A 26861-nucleotide genomic window follows, 5' to 3' on the forward strand; every position below is an offset into this window, starting at 1 on the left:
CCTACATTCTTGTAACCATGACGCATGTCAAATGACTTGTTGAGCAACCTTAGATGGTTGCTGTGTTCATGATGGAAGGTTTATGGAATGAACTTCGGTTAACATGGATTTAATTATGGAGATGCCATACGACATATTCTAAATGTCACTGTGATGTCGTGGTGAATCAAGACAGTTGCCATGGTGACATTCTCGAGCTATGGTGTATGATCATTAGACTTGTTGACACCCACTTTTTTCGTCCAAGCTAATTCTAGGCCTTAATTTTTAAAATTTAAGGAATTGAAAATTTTTTTATGATACCCAAAATGGGCAGGTTTTGGAATAAATTTCAATAACTTAGGGTGAATGTGAGTAGGAGCTAAGGCTAGGCTCATTATTTTGGCAATTTCGTGAAACGAGTGCATTTTAAGGGTATTTTAGGAAACCTAGATTTCTTGGCTCAAAACCCTAACCCCAGCTCTTTGTTAAGGAGCTAGGAAAGCAGGCAAGAGGGACACAATTACTTTCAAGAAGGGAATACATATTCAACAAGGGGATTCTTGTGACGAAAGGCACACCTTGAAGAAAAGGAGAAGTGCACCTTCAAGAGGGAAGGAGAACAAGAGTTTTCTTAGAGATTTGAAGCTTGCTTTAGCCTTCTTGTCTATTGGTTCTTTAAGAAAAGGATCAAGGTAGGATTTTTTCATCCATGTTCTTTCAATATTGTATAGCATAGTTTTCCTCTAGATGGCAACTACCATAAGTATATGAGATACTATTCTTATTCAGTTCTTGTGTTTGGTTATATACTCATGAATGCTATTGGAGGCTGTTTCTTTTTGGTTTGTAATGAATTAAGGCTATATCTTCTCTTTTAAGGATTTTTTATACCTTCTCATTTTGATGTACCATACCAACACAATCAAAATTGTCAATCAAGTGGTCCTTCAGTTTGCAATAACAACATTCAAAAATGACATTAGAAGGGTAATTAGTATAGATGTGCCCTTTTTTTGTAGCACAACCTACATTCCACAAGAGTGCAATAAGACATAGTGTGTCCTGATTTCTGGCAGTGACGACAGAATTTTTGTCTCATCTTATAGGGATGAAAGAAAAAAGACAAAACAACATCATCTTGCAGAGGTTTGATTATGCCAAGGCAAGTCTCCTCAAAGAGCAATTTAGAAATTACTTGCTCCAATGTAGGTAGAAGATTTTGATGCAATAGTGATGCACGAACTGGTTCATATGCTTGTTTGTGACAAGGACGTAAGAAATTCGATAAAACGGCTGATCCCAGTGCGAAAGGAACTCCTGAGCATTAGCATCACACTCCCACTTGGGTTCAGACAGAGCCATTTGATCCTAGAGAGTCTATATTTAAGTAAGAAACTTATTGACTGATTGACAAGGCTCTTGTTTAAGAGTATGAAGGTCACCACATAATTGAGACACATGAGCAAGGTTAAGGCTGTCTATTGATTCTCCAGAAGATCCCAAACTTTTTTTGTAGTCTCTAATTGTCCAAATTGCCCATGGATAGAAGGCTTGGATGTGTTACGAATCCAAGTAATAATCTGATCATTTTTACTACCCAGTCTCCGAGATAATATACAAGCTTGGCATCAGATTCATCCGCAATTTTAGTGGTTAGTGTGATGTCACCTGTAACATATTGCCATAGTTTCTGTCCTTCTCTCAAACTACACATATCATCAGACCAAGCTCTGTAATTGGGGCCATCAAATTTCTCCATAGTAGTGCATCAAGAGAGCTGCCAATAGGATTACTATGCAGAGTGAAGATTAGGACAAGATGTTTCGCTGGTGTTGGTCAAGGAGCAGCAATGAATGTCAAAACGATAGATCAATAGTGTAGGACACGCAGCAGAAGGGGGCATAAACTGCAGAGACTGGCAAAAAATTGATTGGAGAGAAATTACAGTAATCAGATGGAGAACTGGGAGGTTGGAGATTGTGATGGTTGGCATCACTATAGATGGGAAACTGGATCGTGGTTGATTGCGGCAATGCAGTCTAAATGGCTAGGAGGAGAGCACTCAAATGGAAGAGAAGCAGCTGAGGATTAAATAACCAAGTAAGGAAGATGCAGCAGCGACAAGGAGAAAGAGGAGAGCACAATGGTGGCAGCTAGGATTTTGTTATGCTTGGCTCTGATACCATGTTACATTAACACAACTTAAAAAAGATGAATGAATGAATAATTGATTTGTCTTCCCTGGGCCTCAAAGGGCTCTATTTATACAAGTTGGATCACATATGGATCACATGGGTTAATTCATATAGGGTAGGTTTTACACATGTATCACATGGGCTAATTCATACAAAGTAGGTTTTACACACGTGTGTCACATGGGCTAATTCATACAAGGTATGTACGCATAGTTGTGTTTACACGCATATGGGTCACATGGTTAATTCATACATGGTATGTACACATCTGTCTCTTGCTAACAAGTATCATCATCTTTTGTATATTGGTTAGCTTTCTTCTTCTTTTTCTTCTTCTTCTTCTTCTTCTTCTTCTTCTTCTTCAAATCTGTGTTCTGGAATGCTTAGAAAAATGAGATAAAGCAGAGATTGTGTGTGTGTGTGTGTGTGAAAGAGAGAGAGAGAGAGAGTCTTCTCTGCAAGTACGGCGAGCCAATATAGACAGCAGCTAGTCGGCTGGTCAAATAGCAGCAGCAGAGGGGGATACTAGTTCTGCTTTGGTGTCTCCGACAATCTGAACTGCCGGCGGAAGGCAGCTGTTACACGGTGCATGGGCACCAACCCAGAAGGCTGATTGTGGCTAGCATTTGGCAGCATTCATGGTCACTGCAGCATAATCAAGTTGCTAAAACCCTAAGGGTTTCATAAGGAAGATGCAACTCTGAACCAACAAACTGGTTCACTTAGATCAGTCAACCAGCCCCCCTTTTTTATTTTTGTCTTTTTTATTTATTTCATTTGTTTTAACAAAATAAATAAATAAAAATAACAGAAAAATCAGAAAATATATATATAATTTTCTATTTTGTTCATTTTGGGCGGTCTTTTATATTTTTAATTGTATTATTATCACTATTATTATTACTTTAAAAATTCAAAAAAAAAAAATGATTGGTTTCTTCAATATTTTTCATTGGACTTTGGTTGTCATTATATTTGTCATTATTATTATAATCATAAAAATAATTATTTTTTTATTTTAATTTCTTTTTAATAATTTTAAAATAAAAAAATTCATAAAATTGTTGGAAACTTGTTTAAATTTCTAGAGCATTTTTTAGGGTTTTTAAGACTTCTAAGGCTTTCTTTGGTGGAGATTGGGGTTTTCTATTTTGATGAAAATAACCAAAAAAATGAAAAAAGGTAAAAATCAAAAGAGGTTTCCTTGTACATAAAGCTTTGAATGGGATTTGGATCTTGTTTCTTTTAGTAGAAAGCTAAAATATTTTGATTTTCTTAAATAGACTCTTTTAATTTATAGTAATATGTGACTTGTCTCTTTTAATTTTTAGAAATATTTGACTTACCATTTTTGCTATGATTGTCTTTGTGATATTTCTTTTGAATGATTTAATATAAGTGATTATAATTTATTTATCGTAGATATTTTACTTGCTTTGTACAACTTATTTCCCTTATTATTCTTTCATGGTTGTATTTAATTGAATTCAAAGAAACCTAATTTAATCAACCTTGAAGATGGATGTTGTAGATGGACGCACTAGCACTCTTTATTGGTTTTCTTGATGTGAGGGAAGCCTTACGTCCCATATCGGAGTACCATGAGAAATGCAAGGTAAATAAAAGTCAATTAAAGGACAATTAATACGATTTGGTGAGTATACTTGGCTTAGCAGGCACCATTCATATGATGGGAGTGTAGGGGGCCGCTAGTACCTTTCCCATGAATAGTAAGTACTCCCGAACCTAACTCTAATTATGCATACCACGACTATCGGTTCCTTGGACCTAGGTTAGCTTAGAGACCAAACAATCGGTAGTAACTAGGTGAACTAAACCACACCTAAGTAAATAAAAGGCTTGTGGCGACTCCATAGATCCCCAAACACAACTAAACCCCCACAATAATCATGTTAGGGTCGCCATTCCCATGAATACGTGGGATCCCTAGTCCACACATGTTGACAAGACCTGCAAATGGTTACTTGTATGGATGAGGATGAGTTCAGCTGGACAGGACTTGGTGTAGTCTTATTGCTGCATGGGTGCTACTCGGTCAATAGATATTTTTTTTATGTATGGTGAATGCTGAATTTGTAACCACATCCTCCTGCACTTTCCCTAGATCAGGAACCTTTGGAACATGGCCTTCTCTTAGACCAGGCAGCAGAGGGCCACTGCCAGCTCTTTGGGAGAGGAGTTATGGGCTTAGAACAGAACTTGGACACTAATGAGAAGAGGAAAGCTTTGACCCTCATCCCTCTCGCCATATTTTGGTGTTGGAGAAAAGAAATAGGAGAGCCTTCAAAGGATTGGCTACACCCCTACAAACTAGTAAAAACCAGTGGATTGCTACTGTTACGAGATGGCACAATGGGCTGTTTTTGAATGATCCTCTTGTAATTCATGATTCTTGTGACAGCCCACATTGTGGGTGATCAATTTTTTTTTTGGGTACTCGATTGGTATCCCCTTGATGCTTTTTTAATAAGATTTTATTTGCTGATTAAAAAAAAAAAATCAATACCAATGGGTTGCTTCAGACGAGAATACTACTAAGGCCCTATCACCTTAACTTAGTGTCCTTTGTTAGAGGAGTGGGTGGCTTGCTCACATTTGTTTCTTCCCTTCACTTTGGATGTTTAGTGTAACTTATTTGGTATTTTGGGTGAAAACTGGGTGTGCCCGCCCCCTTCACGTAGAAGGCTTTCTATACTATTTTGTTCAGGGGGTTTGGTAAGGGAAAGGATAGGAAAGCTTTGAGGGGATGCACCGATATAAAAATATTTTGTGGTGTGTTTGGTGGGAGAGGAATGCTAGAAATTTCAAACGTGTGGATGCTCCTAATAACTTGCTTTGGAGTAGCGTGGTTTACTTTGCATGGCGGCAGGCGTCGGCAAATGGTTTGTTTCATCAAGTTTCTTTGGAAGACTTGCTGCAAGATTGGTAAGATATGCTTCATTGAGTTGTCTTGTCTTTGTTTTTCTGAGATCTTGTAGTTGTTTTCTTTTTTATAAAGGGCAGGCCTCTTGTGTTTATTTTTCACTATTTTTCAAAATAAACTATCTCAATGTAATAAAACTGTTCATATGTTCAAAACTTATAGCTAAACACTCATAAATTATGACCAATATCATTCATTTTTTACTGGAAATTTGTGTTGGGGGATGGTGGGGAGATAGTGAAGTTTGAGCACTGTTCGAATGCATGTGGGATGAGTCCTCACCAATGGGCCATCCCTTGTCCTCAAGACAAATACTTTCATGCACAAGAAACTGTTAATGAGTGGAAGCAGCATCTGTTCATAATTTCAACTGCAATAGTTAAACATACCCTTCAGTTAAGATGTTTTTCATTCACATCAGAGCTAAATATCATTCATGTCGAAGAAACTGTTAATAAGTGGAAGCAGCAACAGTTCATAATTTCAAATGCAGTAGCTAAATGAACCCTTCAGTCAAGACATATACCATTCATACCTGAGAAATTGCTGACTGATGGTGCAGGAACAGGAACAGGAGCAGGAGTGGTGTCATTCTTTAATGGATAAGACTCACCAGGAACTGCAGTACAAGAGTTTAATAACCATCAACATAACATACTAAATCAAGGACCATCTTACAATGAATATATTCTGATGAAAGTTGCCTGGAATACTGAGTCCCATATGCACATTTAATAACCAAAAAATTACAAGGTGAGAAGGAGATAAAAAAAGGTGATGCATCTAAAACAAACAAAGTTAAATTCAATTTGTATTCAGACAATTGCACATCTACATTTTTTTCACTCAACCAATCAAATGAACCAGCTTCATGCTAAGACTTCATACAAATTTTAGTCATCATAATAGCTATTATAAGTCCTAAACTGAAAAAAAAAAAAAAAAAAGCCAAGATTTAGTCCTATGTTATCTTCTAACTATTGACATTGTTGAGGTGACTTTACCGACAACAACAACAACAAAACCAAGCCTTAAGTCCCCACTAGATGGGGTCAGCTATATGAATCCTTTTCCACCTTTAACTATTGACATTGTTGCAATGATTTTACCGATGAAGATAATTTTGCATCCTCTCATTCACACAACATGGAATCTTTATCATCCATAAGCCACATAAGAATGCACTCAAAGTTTATATTTTAAAATCTACAATGTATATACCCAAAAATAAGTTTAGTACATGGACTCCAGCTGATACGTGGTCGGTGAATTATTGATATCATTTTAATCAATATGGCACCAACTCGCTAGCAGTGCCAAAGAAATATATACCCATTAACCAAGAGAATGCAATCCTTGGATAAAGGCGGCAGCTCATTTTGGTAATTTACCTCAACTAAAATTTTTGAAAATCAAGTAAACAAAACTAAATATAAAAAGTACATTCAGACTTCAGAGGTCTACTGAAAGCAAACTCAGTCGATAAAATTTTCTATTGAGTTTTCATTGTGTGACCTAATTATTGAGGAAGCACTCAACTTAAAATAAAAGCTTAAGCCATTAAATGAGGGCCCAAGAGTATGTTTCATTATCCAACACTACTCAAGTGATGAAAGCATTTTTCTTGTTTCAGAAGTGTCCATCCCAGAACATATATGTTTTATTATCCAACACTAATCGAGTCATGAAAGCATTTGTCTTGTTTTAGGAGTGTACATTCTGGAACATAGCCATCTTTTTTATTTTTTCTAGAGAGAAATGAAAGGGGCGGTGCCAAATTCTGTAAGTCTCCCACAATCTTGATGAAAAAGTGTTTACAATCTCAATCTTCCTTATTCAACCTTCTTCAGTGCATCAAGACCCAGGAGACGACAAACCACAAGAAAACAAAAGACAATGACAGAAGCATGAAGTTACCATGAATAAGAAACAGTCCACTATTTCAAGCTAGATCACATGGTGCATCAATCAATAAAAATCATCTTTCTCATAGAAAATCAACTCTCCCTCATTGAGTTGATTTATGCTGTCCCACAAAGAAATCCCTGACATCAACAATGACAATAACAATAACAACTAAGAAGAACAATCATCAATGATACTAATACTCCCCTAGTCATGCATATTATTTCCAACAGACATCAAGCATCATGACAATGATGACAAAATTAATCAATGAAGTTGTTCTAGGTGGATTCTAAAAATCTCAGCATATGTTTGATATTCTTCTACAGTCACCTATCCCCACTACTAGCAGAAAATGAATCTTGCACAAGCATGCAAAGGGCATGAATCATGTCTTTAGTTGAATTATCAAACTTTAAATATCTTTGCACTTAGCTCTCTAGGTCATCATCACCCTCACCCTTTCCTCAAGACTCATTCAATTCCCTCTGCATCTTTGCTCACACCTGTGAAGCAAAAGCATGGGACAAGGCATGGGACACTGCACAATATGACACAAAGAGAATATATCACTACACACATATAGCGATCAACTAGTGTAAATATCAACCAAATGTGAAAATAAGTCACTAATAACAACAAAATCAACCATCAAAGCTTAAAATTACATTCACCTAATTGGTAATTGATAAATATCAATCAAGTTTCATTGCAGCTAAGTTCCAAATTCTTCTTGTGCTTCAAGGACAAGATTCATCTTCCGTGACAAGCTTCATTAAAAAGCTTGCGAAGAAAATTTTCATTCTTTCTTTATTCAAGTTACATTTATTTACTTTTATCACGAGACGCTGGGTAATTTTCACCTACTACATTTGAGCTGTGTCCAATACCCTAGTTCAAATTTCAATTTTTGATTTTCATTCAGATGTGTTTTGAAGTCGTGTCCATGCCCAAATCATGTTGGGCACCCTCACACTCCACCTAAGGTGATTTGTTGGTATTTAATAGGCTCAAAGGTTCAGCTGTCACTCATAAAATGCAGTTTATGGAAAACACACTCTGTCAATTTCACCTACTGCATCTACCTGCTTCTCCTGCTTTTTGCTGGTGCACTTACTCATATTTGACTTTCCAATGCATTGCAGTAGACATCCTTCTAAATGTCCCCATCTTGCTACTTTGATCTCATGGATACGAGTGATTTTTAAGTTCTTCTAATATGGACTAAAATTAATATAATTATTGCTTATATAGTTTGAATTTATCAAAGCCGATGGGCCAAGTTTATCTGCACATGCATGAGCATGTGTGTACTTGGAAAAGAATTTGGGTACCTAATAAAATTTTAAAGAATCTTTATATTATATTTATTGTACTTGGAAGAAGGCTGATTTTTCACTAGTAATATTATGAATAAAATTTGAGCTGACATTCCATTCTTTGATTCGTCATCTTTATTTGATATTTTGGGGAAAAAAGACTAATAAATGTTTCTTCGAGCTTTGGTGTGCCACAGGCCTCCATTCAATTCCAGTTTCCAGCGTCAACTGGAAGAATTACAGCGTTCTTAGTGGAATGGCCATCAAAACCAATTCTTAAATGACATGTCGACAATCTTACAGATAGAATTACATTTTCAAGCTTTCCCGAATGCCACTCCACTTTCATTTTGTTTCTTCAAAGTTCCAACATCTGTCCAACCAAAGCACGCCTCGAAATCAAAATTTAGAAAAATGACCAATCTACACAGTCAGGAGCACAAAAATATGTCAACTTGACACCTTTAATCATTTGTTTAGCTATCCGCTACATTATTATGCAACTACAGCCCAATTGCACTGCTTAGTTAACCAAATTTACTCCAAACAAATAAATTCTGAAGAAAAAAGGCCATTGTCATCTAGCATAAGTATTTATCAACAATCTCATGATTCAATGGTAAGTAAAAATTCAAATAGCTGAACTGAAAAGTCGAAACCTATAGAAACAAGAATCACTGAATCCAAATACAGAGAAATAAGAACAATTAAGAGCAAAACTAACCTGAATTCAATGGTACATAGTAGAGAGCACCCACTGTGACATTATCAGGATTGCCAATCCCATTTATAGCCTCAATACTATCCATGCTCACCCCAAACCTACTCGCCAAAGACTGGACGCTATCCTTCTCCCTCATCACATAACTCATCAAGTAGTTCCACAACCCGCTAGAGCACCCGCAGAACAGCCGCAGCGACACCACAGCGCCGACCCGTGCGGCCCGCGCAGCCGTCGCGTTTGGGACGAGCGCGAGCCCATTGTAGGCCTCCGCCACGGCGTCGCGCACCGATCCGCCGCTCTCCCGCACCGTGAAGGTGGTGTTGGTCAAGTACTCGTGGGTGGAGAACAAGCAGGAGCACTTCTTCCTGACGAAAACGTAATCGCGGCCGTTCCCTTCGACGGTAACGTCCTGAGGCAAAACGTCGAACATGCTCTGTAGGATGGGGAGGGTCTGGTTCGGCTCCGGCTTGAAGGCGAGGAAAGAGGTGCATATGCGAGTCGTGTCCGTGCAGTTTAAGGGCGTCGTGAGAGAACAGAGACTCCGTAGGCGAAGGAAGAGAAGAAGGATCAAGAGGGTCGTCCGTGCGGAATCCATTTTTGCAGGGGTAAGCTCAGATTTCAGCCGAATTTAACAGGGGACGCGTGAAGACATGAAGTTGGTCACGAAAGTTGAAAATTTAGGAACTGGGCATGTGTGAAACAGCAAACTTGTACCAGCTAGGCGGCGAATTACGACGGAGAAATCAAAACAGAGAGGAAATGGAGAGAAGAGTTTGCTAAATTTAGCTGCAGAGAGAGGATTTTGACGTTGAACTGTTGAAGGAGAAGTGAGGGGGGAGGAGAAGGAAGTGACAGTGAACAGAGGGATTGATGAAGCTGGACGAAGAGAAGAATGGAGTGCGGAGGCTGAGAACTGAGCATATCTAGTCTTGTTTTGTTTTGGGTGGCGATGAGAGAGAGAGAGAGAGAGAGACCAATGGACATGGACAGGTAACACAGTAAAAAGAGAAAGCGACTGGCTTGCACCAAGCAGACGGCACACGACAGAGCCACCCAGAGACACCCAACTGTGGGGACTTTCTAGGATTTTAGTACAGGAGAATTGGAGTTGACTGTACTACCCTTCTCCAGTTGTCCTAAAGCCCAATTCATTTAGCTGTGAAATTTATTTTTTTAATATCTTATTTTTAAAAAAAATTAGGGTTTGTTAGGAAATTTGGGAAACAATTTTTTTAGTATTTTTAAAATTTATTGTATGAATGTCACAAAAAAATAAAGAATGAGGTGTTATTTATGTAATTTTTTGGAAAGTTGATATTAAATCAAAAATTAGAATTATGTTCCGAAGGTTCTTAAGATTTAAGAATAAAAACAGACAAAAAAAGATTTGTATAAGATATCGTAAGAAGAGAAACAAAAAAATAATAATACGAAAAAAGGAAGAGATAAAAACAAATGAGAGAAGAAGAACGAGAAAATTATGAAAAATGATATGAAAAAATTTTACAAAAATGTAAGTATTAAGTTAGTATATTTTTATGAGGTTGATTTAAGTAAAAAAAAAAATTTTAAACTTTCATTAGTTTGTTTTACTTTTTTTTTCAAAGGTGACTATTTTAAATGATTTGTCATTTTATCATAATTAAATGAATTTCCCTTTTATCTTCAGGTGGAAAAGTAGATTCAAAAATTAACTTGACCATTTTTCTTAGTTAAGTTTGTCAAGGTAGGTAAAGATAAAAAGACTAGTTAGAAATATTAATATCATTAATGAGACGTAACTAATGATGAATTAAATATTTTTTCAATTCTTTTTGTTTATTTTCCTTTTATTCTCATTTATTTCTAATGTAATTTTTTTAAAAAAATCATTGTTATTTAAAATGCTCTACAAGTATTATTTAAGATTTTTTTAAAAGTATAGCTCAATCAACTTTTATACCATACGTAAATTTTAGTTTCTTAGAAAAAATTAGAAAGCAAATATTTTTAAAAGTGATAATTAATTACTTTTGTGAATTAAAAAAACAATCCTACGACAATCACTTATTCACTTATTAGCTATTTTAAAAATATGAGCGTAGAATAAGCTACTATAATAGGATAGTAGGAGACACTGCCATCTATGACCATTGTCATAAGGCCAACTCACTTAATTATGAAAATTATTTTTATTATCTTATTTTTAAAAACATTAAGGCTTCTTTTGTATTTTTTTTTTTTTTAATTTACTGTGTAAATGTTACAAAAATAGAAAAGGAGGTGTCATTTATGCAATTTTTTAAATTTTGATATAAAAATAAAAAATCAAAATTATGTTTTAGAGGTCCTTGAAAGTTTTTTATGTAAAAAAACTGTGTAAAGTATGGCTTAAGAAGGAGAATAATAATAATAATAATAATAATAATAATAATAATAATAATAATAAATTGCATAAGATATTATAAGAAGAGAAACACAAGAGCGCGAGCTAGGAAGAGTTAAAAGGATGAGGCGAGAGAAATCTTCAAAGGTAACCTAAAAATATTAAGTTGGTATATTTCGGGAGGTTGGTTTAAGTAAAGAGAAATTATTAGAATCAGTTAATTTTAATTTTTTTAAAGGTGACTGTCTTAAATGATTTGCCATTCTATCTAAATTAAATGAATTTCTCTTTGGGAACAAAATTCAAAAGTTAACTTTATATATATATATATATATTGATTAAGATTTGTTAATATGGATGCAATACAAAGATTCATTAGAAATATTAATACAATTAATGAAACATAATTAATAAGGAATTAAATGTTTTTTAATACTCTCTCTCTAATGTAATTTGACTGCATTTTACCTTACTCTTATATTTTTAATATTATTTTTAAATTATTTTGCACTGCTATTTAAAATATTTGCTAATGTTATTTAAGATTTTTTAAAACTATAGCTCAATCACCTTGTATATCATAACACATGTAAATTTTAGTTTTATAGAGAAGATTAGAAAGCAATTTTTTTTCTAAAGTAATACTTAATTAATTAAATATTTTAAATATAGGAGGGTAGCATAAATTATAATGGTAGGATAGTAGGGGAGATTTTGATATGACACTATTGCACCCTATCCTCTTATTACCAATAAAATAAAATTATGAGCAAGTGAAAAGTTAGAATAGTTTTGTTGTACAAGTTGTTAAGTAATTATTTTTATGTCTAATAAAAAATACAATTAAAATATTTCTTTCTTCGAAAAATATATTCCCCCTTCAATAAGCCCAACTTTTTTAGTGCTTTACACTCTACAATTTGAAGTAAAGCAATAATTTTCTTCCTACTCCTACCTAGACTTGAGTATTTGCACTGTCATAATTAAAAAAATTAATAAAAAAATTTAAAATAAATAAATAAAATCACAAAATATTTAAAAATAAATAATTGAACTATCAAAATTATGGTTGGCAACCCTACATTATATTGATTTCAATAGCCTAAGCAGCACTAAGTTATTAAACTTAAAACTTTCATATGCATCTAACATTCAAATTCTAGAAAGGATGAAAAGGAGTCCATTAATATCGTCCCTGTTTGGAAGTTCGGGCCTTAAATTTTAATATGTGTAGATTTTGATAATATATAATATAAAAATTATATTTAATTTTATCTAAGTTTATACAAATATAAATATAAAACTTGATATTAATTCTCTGAAGATCCCAAACACAACCTAATGATTAACACTATTTTCAACAAAAAGTATAAAAATACGAACATCATACATTCTTTTATGAGTTTGTTGACTTTTTGACTCTGATCCCTATTTTAATGCTGACAAACCACAAGTATCTTATGTGTGTACTTAACTTGTGAATAGGTAAATAATTTAGATCACACATAAGGAAAAGGAAAAATGCAACCCCGAAAGACATAAAGAACATATCGTTTGGCATATTTCATGAGGACAGAAAAGTAAAGAAGAAATAAGACATGTTATTTATTTTGTAATTGCATTTAGTTTTTATATTTGGTCTATAATAGTGCAAGTCTTGCATGATATGATGATAGGCTCAGAATGACCATAAACAGACTTTAGGACACCTAACACTTTCATTAAAAATACTTTTCATAATAACTGAAATCATACAAAAAGGATTTAAAACATTTTGGGTCAAAATTGGACAAAAATTTGGTTTTTAACTGACCTCAGTTGACTGGCCATCTCACGTTTAAAATACCTCAGCCGACCGACCATGCCATAAGGGCAAAATTGTAATTCTGTCCAAGCCCGGCCAACCAACCACTTTTATAACTGCTAAACCCAACTGACCGGCCATGCATTTTAGCCTGTTTTGAGTTGCCCCGGCCGACCTGTAGCGCCCTAGTGCTCTAGGTGGTCTTAGAGTGTCACTAAACATACATAACATACATTTCTCTAATGTCATACATATACAACCCGCCTAAATAAGGCAAAATGGGTGTTCCATACTGATCTGCATAAACATACACAGCGAAAAATACATACATCATCTAATACTTACCAAAGTTTCTAAATGTTTCTCTACATACATACATAACTGAAAACATAATTTGCTATATATTACAATCCCAAAAAAAAAAAAATAGACATTATCTAACATCTCACCAGTTTTGGAAAGGACTGTCTACTATCTAAACTCAGCCCAACAGGATGCTAGGCTCGATCCCTCGGAGGACTTGAAACAACATTTGTGAGTTAGGGTGAGACACCTCTCAGTAAGACGGATTATATTATCATCATTGTGTGGCTAGCATGAGATTTTGTGTGTACATATACTGCTAACATTTAAATACATTTAATTGGCATTTTAAAATTTGTATTGCTCTGTAAATCTAAAAATACATATTTTCATACTAACATACTGCTAGCTCAATATAGCCCTCTCTATAATAAATGTGTCCATATATGCCTAGAAGATACAACCTGGTTTAAAAAACTAGTGTCGTCAGGCGCGTTCACATGCTCTGCTCTAACATGCTTCCCCCCATGATGGGTTGTGCGGCTGGAAGGCGGGACCTAGCATATAGCTGGTCAACTATAACTAAGTCAATCTTTATAGTAGTACGATGGCGCCTGCCCTACCCGGAGATGCTACTTAAATAGAGTCACCTGGAATTACTACATCAGATGGAGCCCCGGAATTACTACATCGGGGAGTACTTTACCCAAGTTACCAATCACCTTTCCATATCCACACTCTAACTAAGACGTGTGGTTGCACCTCTCTCCACATTATGGCCCTGGTACTGTGTTCATAACATCTCTCTAATATATACAGGGCTCTAAAAGCATAGATGACAATTTACATCATAATAAAACTAAAACATAATTCATTTCATAAAACTGTATACAACATAATCTGTTCGCATCTCTGTAAAATATCTATTAGATACTAACTCGGTAAAAATAGGCGTATCATATCTGTTATAAACTAGCTCGGTAAAAATCGGCATTTCATAAACTCGACATGTAACCGTCATATCTCATCTCTCGACATATAGCCATCATGTCTCATATCTCGGCATTTAGCCGTTACATTTTAGTATTACACAAAACATGTTCATTTAATGCTAATTAAAAACTATACTCATGCCACACAATTTTCATCTAGTAATTCGTAAATAAATCATCTTCTTGAGAAAGTAAATACTGCTGCTAAAATTGGGGTATAAATATCTCTAGGTTGTTATTTTACTAAATATAGATATGTAACTAATTACGAAAAAAATGGAGACAATCAACCCTACTGTCTTTGGTTGGTTTAAAAACTGGCCTATAGTTTGAAATAACAACTTTTCAACCAGTGAAAACGTTCATAAAGTTCAATACTATATTTTAAAAATATCATACTTAAATTTAAACGGTTGGTTTCGAAAATAAAGTCGGTTAACCGAACCCTAGGCCTGAAAACCCTAGAAAAGTCATAACTGTTTATCTAAAAACCGTTTTAACATTTCATTCCGTTAGAACTCATAAGCATAGCTAACATAATATAATCCCCTTACCTATTTCCTGAAAAATTACTCGAGACGCTCGAAAACCAAACCCTAGCTTTTTCCTGAGATCATGAATCCACTCTGCTAGACTTGTAGATATTCGCTCCCTGATCCTTGTGGTAACTTCCGATCGTCAAAATGGGCAACAATTGGCGAAAGATCGAAGGGAGAGATAGTGTGGGCGCTGGTTAGAGAGAGAGAGAGAGAGAGAGATTTCCATTTTTTTAATGAAGAAGCAATTGAAAATCTATTTATAAACCCTTGACCCGGTCAACTTCGTCAACGAAATGGCGCCTTCGTCGACGAACTACAGAAGGTTGTTCGTTAACGAAAGAAGGGCTTCATCGACGAACCTTAAGCCTGATATTTTCGGTCCTTATGGATCTCTTCATCGACGATGTTCTGAATTTAGGCGATGAACCACATAAGGACCTTCGTCAACGAGAATATGGAATTCGTTGACGAAGCCTGCTGAAATCCCCCTTTTCCTTTTTCTTATTTAATTTCCTTATTTTCCTGGTTCAGGTCTCTAGAATCTCCCCTCCTTATAAAATTTTTTTCCTAAAAATTTGCTAACTGTTTTCTATCACATCATCTAAACCATCACTACCTTGACTCTAGGAAGAGTTAGCAGCCACCCACATAGTACCCCGTCCCAAATTTATTATCTGCCCTCACTTATGGTGGAGGAAAACCATGGTTACACATAATGTCTCGGGAGATTACAATATCCAAACACAACTTTCCCGAAGACCAAATACTCTAAACCATAAACAAACTTACTCTAACTATAATACATACATACCACTTACTTACCGTTCTGGTCTACCTATCTAGCTCTGAGTGTCTCAGAATAACTGTGGGTACTTCTGACGTATCTTTGACTCTAACTCCCACAAAGCCTCCTCTATTGCGTGATTACGCCACAATACCTTTACTAGTGGAATCCTCTTCATACGTAGCTCTTGCTCTCTATGATCCAGGATCTAAACTGGTATCTCCTCATATGCCAAAGCATCCCCGAGCTCCAACGACTCGTAACTGATCACATACAAAGGATCTGGAACATACCTCCTAAGCATGGACACGTGGAACACGTCGTGAATCCTAGACAGTACTGGAGGTAATGTTATCCTATACGCCACCGAACCAACTCTCTCCAGAATTTCGAACAGTCTGATGTACCTAGGGCTCAGCTTGCCCTTCCTACCAAACCTCATCACTCCTTTCATCGAAGCAATCCTCAAAAATATAGCATCACCTACCTTGAACTCTAGCTCCCGTCGGTGTGTATCTGCATAGTTCTTCTGTCGACTCTGAGTTACTTTAATTTGTTCCCTGAACTTGACCTTCTCCGAGGTCTGCTGGACCAACTCTGGCCCCAATAACTGTCGCTCGCCAACCTCATCCCAGTATAACGAAGATCAACACCTCCAGCCATACAGTACCTTATACGATGCTATCCCGATACTGGTCTGGTAACTATTATTGCAGGCGAACTCAACCAACGGTAAATATTTGATCCAACTGCCCCCAAAATTCAGTACACACGCCCTCAGCATATCCTCTAGGATCTAGATGGTCCTCTCTAACTAACCATGGGTTTGTGGGTGAAACGCAATACTGAACGTAAGTTGAGATCCCAATGCTTCCTAAAGACTCTTCCAGAACTAGGAAGTAATTCTTGGATCTCTATCTGAGACAATCAACACTGGCACCCCATGCAACCTGACTATCTCCTGAACATAAAGCTCTGCCAGCTTATCCATGGAATAACTGACTTTAACCGAGATGAAATGGGCAGTCTTCCTTAATTTGTCAACCATAACCCAAATTGCATTCTGTCCGTGAAGTGCTAATGGCAATCTCGTGAAAAAATCCATGGAAATGTGCTCCCACTTCCACTTAGGAATAAGAATTGGTTGCAACAGTCCCACTAGCCTCTGGTGCTCGACTTTCATGTGCTGGCATGTCAAACACTATTCTATGAAACGGGCGATCTCTCTTTTCATGTTAGACCACCAAAAAGATTCCCACAGATCCCTATACATCTTCGTACTCCCTAGATGTACTGTGTAGAGCGAACGATAGGCCTCCTTTAGGATGACCTACTTAATACCGGCGTCATTCGGCACACAGATCCTAGTATGGAATCTCAACACCCCATCATCAGAGATATTGAAATCCAGCTTTAAACCATCTTGAACCCCTTCCATAACCTCTACCAGCTCTGCGTCTTCCTTCCAAACTGTTTTAATCCTTTCCCGTAAGGTCGGTTGCATAACCAGACTAGAAATGAATGTCTGGTGATTTCCTTCCACTAACTCTACGCCTAACCTTTCCAGGTCCATACTGATCTGATATTGAACACTCAATGCTGAGACTGACACATCCACTGACTTCCGACTCAGAGCATTAGCTACCACATTAGCTTTTCCCTGATGGTAACTAATGATACAGTTGTAGTCCTTTATCAGCTCCAACCATCTACTATGCCTCATGTTCAGAACCTTCTAGGTGAAAAAGTACTTAAGACTTTTATGATCGGTAAAAATCTCGCACCTTTCACCATATAGGTAGTGCCTCCAAATCTTCAATGCATAGGCCTGAAAACTACCTCTCTCCTGTGGCAAATGATGCTGGCATAACTGGCTGCTGTCAGTCCATCCCCAGAATGATATCAAAGCCGTGCATATCAAACACGATTAAACTGGCTGGTAAGACTCTCCCTTAAATCTCTACGGGGAAATTTTGAATCACCCTACTACATATGACTACTGACCCTGACGGTGTAGCCACTACTAATTCAGCATCTAATAGTTGTGCCTCTAACCCACATAATTTAACGAATTCTCAAAAAATAAAGGAATGCATCGCTCCTAAATCAAATAGTAGCACAACTTTATTTGAAAGCATATGAATATTACCTGTCACCACATCTCCTGCGTTCTCTGCGTCGCCAGGAGTTAGGGAATACACCCTCACCTGGGTTGTACCCCTCTGATATCCGCCACGTGGTGCCTGAGCACCTCCCCGATATAAATGTTGTGGGGGTGCATTGCTCCTCGGTGTGCCACAATCACACGACACATGCCTTGGTCTACCACACCGGTAGCAAACACTTGATCCTCACATACACTTCCCTACATGCCGCTTGTCACAAGTAGGACAAGCAGAGGAAGACGAGGTACCCTGAGATGTACCACCACCAATCTCTCGCCGTTGGTCTCTACCACCACCATATTTCTTTCAAGTACCCTGCCTCACACCTGAATAAGAACTGGAATGTGCTTGCCTCTTCTTCAGAATCTAAACCTCTGAATCCCCCTGTAGGCTCTCCTCTGCCACGGTGACCTTTTCCACCAGTTTTGCAAAATCCTAAATCTGCAGTATAGTCGTCTGCTTCCAGATTTCCTTCTTCAAACCCCTCTCAAACTTCCAAGTTTGCCTATCTGGTGCCATAAATGGAGCAAAGTGCGATAACTCCATGAATTTGGCTGCATATTGCTGCACCGTGAGCTGCCCTTGAGTTAGGATCATAAACTCCTCCATCTTCGCATTCCTGACTGTGCCTGGAAAGTACCGCTCAAAGAACACCTCTCTAAAACAGACCCATGTCATCGCCACCTGTACTGGCCTCTGCTCCTCCTACATTCTCACTGATTCCCACCATCTCTTGGCTTCTTCAGTCAACTTGAACGTCGCATAGAGCACCTTTTGCTCATCCATGCAACGTAAAATAGCCAAGATCTTCTCGATCTCCTGAATCCAATTCTCTGCTCGAATCGGGTCTATAACTATTTATCTAAAAACTATTTTAACATTTCATTCCGTTAGAACTCATAAACGTAGCTGACATAATATAATCCACTTACATATTTCCTGAAAAATGACCCGAGACGCTCAAAAACTGAACCCTAGCTTTTTCTCGAGATCATGAATCCACTCCGCTAGACTTGTAGATATCCACTCCCTGATCCTTGTGGTAACTTCTTATCATCGAAATAGGCAACGATCGGCAAAAGATCGAAAAAAGAGTGTGGATGTTAGTGAGAGAGAGAGAGAGAGAGAGATATATATATATATATATATATATATATTTCCATTACTTAATGAAGAAGCAATTAAAAATCTATTTCTAGACCCTTGACCTAGTCAGCTTCGTCAATGAAATGGTGTCTTCGTTGACGAACTACAGAAGGTCGTTCGTCGACGAAAGAAGGGCTTCGTCGACAAACCCTAAGCCTGATATTTTCAGTCGTTCTGGATCTCTTCGTCGATGATACTCTGAATTTCAGAGACGAACCACATAAGGGTCTTCATTGACGAGAACATAGAATTCATCGACGAAGCCTGCTAAAATCCTTTTTTTTTCTTTTTTCTTATTTAATTTCCTTATTTTACTAGTTTAGGTCTCTACATGACCGGCTTAACATGCACAAGAATGCCTCAGCCGACCGGCCCGTTGTATTTGGCCTAAGTTGTAGGAAGTCGAACCCGGAAAATAAAAGAAAATAAATATAAATGGGAGAAAGTTGGGGTTTTGAAAAAAGACGCTCCTTCGAAAGATGAGCTTTTCGCTGAGACTCCCATTCAAAAATTGTAATTTTTTGAGGACCCAAAATCCGAGTCCTTCGCCAAATCAACTGCCCCATTACTGCCCGTAGTTGCAGAATCACAATCGTGAGCACCGTCGATAACCTTATTGGCGCGATGATCAACGGCCACACGTCTTTGCGCATCGAAGCTACTGAGGTGAACCAGGGACTCTTTAGGAGGGGTATGGAAGTCGTCACGAGCTGTGTCTTCGTCCTTCATACTATCTGGCACAGAAACCATCAGGATTCTAGTGGACTTCACAAAATTCCTGCCAGAGCCCGACTAATCAACGATGATATTATCCTCTAATTTTCCAACGAATGGGAGCCGGTGAAGATGCTCTTTTTGAGGACTTGAGTACTCGCAGGATTGGAACAGAGAACATAAGGCCTCCTCCATGAATACCTCTTCGTCGCTGCATCTAAGGTTGTCGATCCCCGACAGTGAGAGCCCAAGAAGTTCGGTGGGGTCTTCTTATCCTAAGAAACCCACTATGGAGGTGGCTTCAAAGTTGTCTTCAAGAGTTTCAGAGGAGCTCGACCCTTTGCTGTTGACGGCTCCGTTGGCCATTGCTAACTAAGGTTTAGAAACACTAGCTCTGATACCATGAAAACGGAATGTAATTTTTGTATTTCTTGAATTGAATATTTTGTACATCCTAATTTACAATATATAATACAATCGAAGGTTCTAAATTTGGAAACAATCTCCCTACAGAATCACTCTCAATAATATACAATCTTCTATATTTACTTACTCTCCTAATTTACTCAATATACCCAATGATACTCGGGATTTCAACACTTCCTTTTTTTCTTTTTCTTTTTTTCTCGATAGGTGCAAGATCGTTCCATGGCTCTTTTATTATGTCTTCTTGCAGATGGTGCAAATTATTGGTGTAAAATTTGGAAAGATACACCAACAATCAATGATACAAGCTCTATGCTTTCCTAATTACGTGATGGCTATTCCTTGATCAGGCTCTCAGAAAATGTTTTGATGCTTAGGTCAGCATGGTGACCAAGAAAAAGATACAAGAAAGCAATAATATAAGGGCTTCAAAGTGTACTTAACTATCATGTTCTCTTTCTTTCACTCTTATAGGGGTGCCTATTAACTTTTATCATGAGATGTTTGGGATCCACCCTTGACCATAGTTGGATTACTTGTTAGTGCCTGATTGTGGTCATGCCTTATGCTAATTTTCCTTATTGGTCATGTTAGCTATGGTAACCATACTATTGTTACTACTACAAAATTTAGGGTTGACCTCACCCCAGCGATCTAGGCACACTTAGTAGCTTCACCTAACCATTAACATGTGGCAGCTCCACAAAATAACTAAATCACTTCTCCCTCACGAGACATGCATATGGACTTAACATATGCACTCCCTATTTTCCCTTTGTCTAACCCAAAGTCGTATGTACTAAATGACGAGGTACAAACAACTTAGATAAGGTTAAATAAATCAAACCTTATTGATTAGATGTCTATTTCAAGAAATGTTATCAATAAACAATAAATGTGCCTTAATAACAAATAAAAACAAACATTTCCAAAATGAAAGACCATAATAGAGGTGAAACACAAGATAGACCATCCTATTAAAAGCCTTATAGTTAGAGGATACTTCCTAATCCATTGGAGGTCATGCTAGCATCTGGTACATGTTGAGAGGCAACCCATCTCTCATACTTACTCCCTGTCCACCCCCTTCTACGATTTAAATCCAATATGAAAGTTACAAACTTTGTCCATTAAACATACCTTTAAGGGTTTCACTTGGACTTATATCAATACATGTTCTAATGCGAAACACAATTTGTCTCACTATTCGTTCATTTATTCCATATTAGTAGTGATCTAAATTATTTGCTTATTTAATTAATTGCTTCATTTTATATTTGGTTTTTTTAAATAGAAATATTAATTGCTTTTAGTAAATAGAGAAAGCTACATTATAATTGCATTAAATAAAGTATGGTAAAATTCATGAATCGTCATTAACCTTTGGTAGTAGTTTCAAACTAGGCATTGAATTTTAATTTGCAACATATTATACAGTAAATTTTAGAAATTGTTTCAATGTCATCTAGTGTGCAAAGATCATATGGGGAATGTTATTCTAGCATCTTAATAAGACGTCTCACTAAGTTCTTGTGTCCCACACACACCTATTTACCACTTCATTTACAATTGTATTATGGTTGGAGATTAGTCTTTTGTTAAGTAAAATCAGGGATCACAATGCTTTAGTGAGTTTTCTTGCTTTCTATGGCCGCTAAGGATAATTGGATGGCTAATTCGGATGCTAGAAGAGCATTTCGTTAACTACAAGAGACAATTGTTGCAAGTTAGATGCTATTGAAATTATATACAAAGTTCAATTTGCAAAACTTTGTGAAGTTCACTACAACAACAACAAAACCAAGCCTTAGTCCCACTAAGTGGGGTCGGCTATATGAATCCTTTTCCGCCAATTTATGCGATCATGGACAATTTCTTTTGATAGATTCAAAGATATTAAATCTTTACTCACTATCTCCTCCCAAGTTATTTTAGGTCTACCCCTACCCCTTCTACTGCTCCCCACAGTAACTAAGTCACTCTTCCTCACAGGTGCACTATAAGGCCTACGTTGCAAGTGTCCATACCATCTGAGTCGTTCCTCCCTTATCTTATCTTCTATAGAAGCTACACCTAACTTACCACGAATATGTTCATTCCTTAATTTATCTTTCAATGTTATACCACTCATCCATCAAAGCATCCTCATCTCGGTAACTTTTACTTTTTGGATATTATGTTTCTTCGTCGCCCAACATTCTGATCCATATAGCATGGCTGGTCTTATAGTTGTTCTATAAAATTTCCCTTTCAATTTTAAGGGTATTCTACGATCACATAGAACACTTGAAGCACTTCTCCATTTTACCCAACCTGCTTTAACTCTATGCATTACATCATCTTCAATTTCTCCTTCAGCTTGCATAATAGATCCAAGGTATCGAAATCTACAAGTGTTATTTATTTCTTCATCATCAAGTTTAACTTTGTCTCCAATATTCCTCCTATCATTACTAAAATTACATTTCATATATTCTGTTTTATTTCTACTTATCTTAAAGCCTCTGTTTTATTTCTACTTTATGAAGTTCACTAACTGTTATAAATAAAGGACATCTTTAAAGGACTTCCTACTTGAGAATAATGTCTTGAGCCTTGCCAAGGCCAAGTTTGCATATGTGCTCCTCCTTAGTCCTCTTGATTCTATTATTAACCAATTATAGGTACTCTTATGTCACATCTTACAATGACTTGCTTTTCAAATATTACTTAACTAGATGACTCATTGCAAGTTTCTCACAAAGCATCAACCTTATTAAGGCTAAGGCATATACTACCCTTGCCTACCTTAGGAGGTTGAACTTACTCCAAGATTTTCTCAAGGTGCATCGGCTAAGAATGAGCAATTGGTGATTCCTAGAGGTGCCACACTTGTTGAGCAAGGCCCTAACTCTGCCCCTTCCTAGCGCCTAAGCCACAAGCTAGTAATCCAAAGGTTAGTAAATTGGCATATTTATCTTCACTAGTCATTAATCCTTCTTAATTGATTGTTCTCCTCTTTACCTAGGCCGAGGATTCCATGGACTTGTTCTTTGATTCCCTTTTCAAAGATTAAAATGAAAAAAAAAAAAAAAATCCAACTTTAGCTTATGTAAAGCCCCAATCAATATCCTTGTTCTTATTCTCTCATTGGATAAGTTGTCCATTATGGCCAATGTCAATCTTATTTGATACTTAGGGCATAAAGCTCCTATTATCTAAGACAAATCAAAACAGGTTAGGTAAAATGGAGGAGTGCATCAGGTGTGTTGTGTGATCGTAGAATACCCTTAAAATTAAAAGAAGAGTTTTATAAGACAGCTATAAGGCTAGCTATGCTTTATGGTTCAGAATGTTAGGCAACTAAGAAACAACATGTACAAAAAAAAAAAATTTGAAAGTTACTGAAATGCATATGTTAAGGTAGATGAGTGGTTTAATGATAAAAGATAAAGCAAGAAATGAACATATATACGCAATAATTTAGGCGTAGCACCGATTGAAAACAAGATGAGGGAGAGACAACTTATATGGTTTAGGCATTTAAAACGCAAGCCTAGTAGAGCACCTGTAAGGAGGAGTGAGTTAGTTATGGTTTCTGTCAAGAAAATTGGGTAGTGGTAGGCCTAAAATAACTTGGAAGTAATAAGGAAGGATTTAATAGCCTAAATCTAATAGAGTAAAATGCTCTGAATCAAGTGAATTGGTGGAGAAGGGTTCATGTAGCCGACCCCACCTAGTATCCAAGACAAATCAAGGCTTGGATGTGTCTCCAACGTCTGCACCTCTTCAAGCTTGGCCGAAGCAGCTCAAGGGGTTCTTGGTCATTTACTCCCTTAGCTATCATTCAATTTGGATATGGTCACCTCTAAATATTCTGTTATCTCTACCAATGCTAAAATCCAAAATGATATTTATGCCTATTATAAGTGCCACTCCTCTATGAAGATTTAACATGAGTGAGTTTCTATAGAGGTTGTGAGTTTGAAGGTTGAGCTAACCACATCGCATAATATCAAGGAGACAACTCTTGCTAACCTTTTCTATTACTATGACTTGGCCAAGATTTTGTGATTGTAAAAGATTCAATTGTGGGCTGACTTGAAGAACCTAAAGATTGTAATACATTTCCTTATAGCCCTAGATGAGTTTGAGGAAAGCATAAGAAACATCGTAAATAATGGTGTTTTAGACAACGCAATCAATGAACTTATGTAGCAATTGGAGTAGTTTTTTTTTTTTGAATCATTTTGAATCATCAACTGATCTTGTATCCTCCATTAGTGAATGAATATGTATCGATTAATTTTCAGTGTTATTGATTCTATAGCTTGTTGCATGCACCAAAACTTTAATTTACCCCAACCAAACTATGAGAAAATATATGTGGCCAAATTCTATTCAAATACACAAAGGGGAAAATGAAGAACTTCAATCTAAGAGAGGTTGATATGATTAAGCACGTAGACCATACACATTGGCGAAGTTAGAAAGCAAGTACAAAATTAACTATTCCTAACTACAACAACAACAATAAAACCAAGCCTTAGTCCCACTAAGTGGGGTCGACTATATGAATCTTTTTCCGCCAATTTATGCTATCATGAACCATTTCTTTTGATAGATTCAAGGATATTAAATCCTTACTCAATATCTCCTCCCAAGTTATTTTAGGTCTACCCCTAACCCTTCTACTGCCCCCCACAGTAATTAAGTTACTCTTCCTCACAAGTACACTATAAGGCCTACATTGCAAGTGTTCGTACCATCTTAGTCGTCCCTCCCTTATCTTATCTTCTATAGGAGCTACACCTAACTTACCACGAATATGTTCATTCCTTAATTTATCTTTTAATGTTATACCACTCATCCATCTAAGCATTTTCATCTCGGCAACTTTTACTTTTTAGATATTATGTTTCTTCGTCGCCCAACATTCCGATCCATATAACATAGCTGGTCTTATAGCTGTCCTATAAAATTTTCCTTTCAATTTTAAGGGTATTCTACGATCACATGGCACACTTGAAGCACTTCTCCATTTTACCTAACCTGTTTTAACTCTATGCATATCATCATCTTCAATTTCTCCTCCAGCTTGCATAATAGATCCAAGGTATCGAAATCTACAAGTGTTATTTATTTTTTCATCATCAAGTTTAACTTTGTCTCCAATATTCCTCCTATCATTACTAAAATTACATTTCATATATTTTGTTTTATTTCTACTTATCCTAAAGCCTCTAGATTCCAAAACTTCTCTCCATAATTCTAACTCAACCTCTACTTTGTCTCTAGTTTCGTTAATTAATACAATATCATCTGCAAACAACATATACCATGAGACCTCCTTTTGAATAATCTTAGTCAATTGGTCCATCACTAAAGCAAAAAGATAAGGACTCAATGTGACAACCCGAATAAAAATGGAATTTGAATAATTAAGAGGGAGAGAAATAGAAATAGAAACAAAAGAAGGCCGTAGCGTTCGTCGACGACATTGCATTTTGAGGATAAAATAATTTTAAAGAGATTGCCTGGATTTGTCGACAAATATAGGGGTTCGTCGACGAGGGCAGTAGAAAATTTGTCGACGTATACAGGGATTCGTCGACGAGAAAATACCAAGGGGGGGTTTTGCTGTTTTGAATTTTGTCGACGAATACAGGGTCTCATTGACGAATTTAATGAAGGACTCGTCGACGAGATGACGTGTCTCGTCGACGAATTTGGCCCTATATATATCAAAAATTCGATTTTTATCTTCATTCTTAAGCCATCTTCACCCTCTCTCTCTCTCTCTCTCTCTCTCTCTCTCTCTCTCTCTCCCCTTTGGCTCTCTCTCTCTCTCTCTCTTTCATCATTTTTGAGCCAGATATATGCCGGATCGACAATCCGAAGTCACCACGACGCTCCTGACGAAGTTTTTTATGAGTTTCCTGGAACGGATCATTAGGAAAACGAAGTTGGAAATCATCCCTAAGTTGAGGTAAGGTTTTTTAAGTCAAATTAGACTTTATGGTAGTTATAGGAAATGATGTACCCATGAAAGTACTAATGTTTAATATTGGGAGTTTTGAGTTTCAGGATATTGATCAGGAAATCATACGGGGGTTAGCCGAGGATATTTTGGGGGCTTTTTCAGTAGCCAGATAAAGGAATAAACTAAAACAGTTATTTTCTATGCAAATTATTATTAATTATGAGTAAATCCATTTTTCAGAAAAGCATATGTTATATCTGTTTATTACGAATGAAATGTACGATTGGGAAAATACTACTATGATGATTAAAATGTATATGTATGTATGACATGCCAGTAAATCATGATTTTAGAATATGAAGTATGACTTTTAACAGTACATGTGTGGCATGAATATTATTTTACGTGAAATGTAATATGATATAAAAGATTTTATGAGCAAAGCATGTTTTCAGGTATTATGAAAAGATGTATTATGTTACGATGATTTTGATGAATATATATATATGATAATTGATTTATTTTCAGAATGTATATACCTGAAATGATTTCGGCGCGAAGCCGTATTTATGTTTTCAGCACGAGGCCGTAT

General features: G+C 36.6%; 1 protein-coding gene across 1 annotated transcript in view; it reads right to left on the reverse strand.

The window, feature by feature from the left end:
• The window catches only part of LOC131164335 (lysM domain receptor-like kinase 3), a 37214-nt gene extending 27094 nt beyond the window's left edge, over positions 1–10120 (reverse strand). The window contains exons 1-2 of the mRNA XM_058121445.1: positions 9070–10120; positions 5657–5740 (exon numbers count right to left, since the gene is read on the reverse strand). Of these exons, the coding sequence (XP_057977428.1) occupies positions 5657–5740; positions 9070–9664 (679 nt within the window). The 5' untranslated portion in view covers positions 9665–10120. The remainder of the gene's footprint in view (positions 1–5656; positions 5741–9069) is intronic.
• Between the last annotated feature and the right edge of the window lie 16741 nt (positions 10121–26861).

Source organism: Malania oleifera, chromosome 9, assembly GCF_029873635.1.
Source record: "Malania oleifera isolate guangnan ecotype guangnan chromosome 9, ASM2987363v1, whole genome shotgun sequence".
Classification (NCBI taxonomy): Eukaryota; Viridiplantae; Streptophyta; class Magnoliopsida; order Santalales; family Ximeniaceae; genus Malania; species Malania oleifera.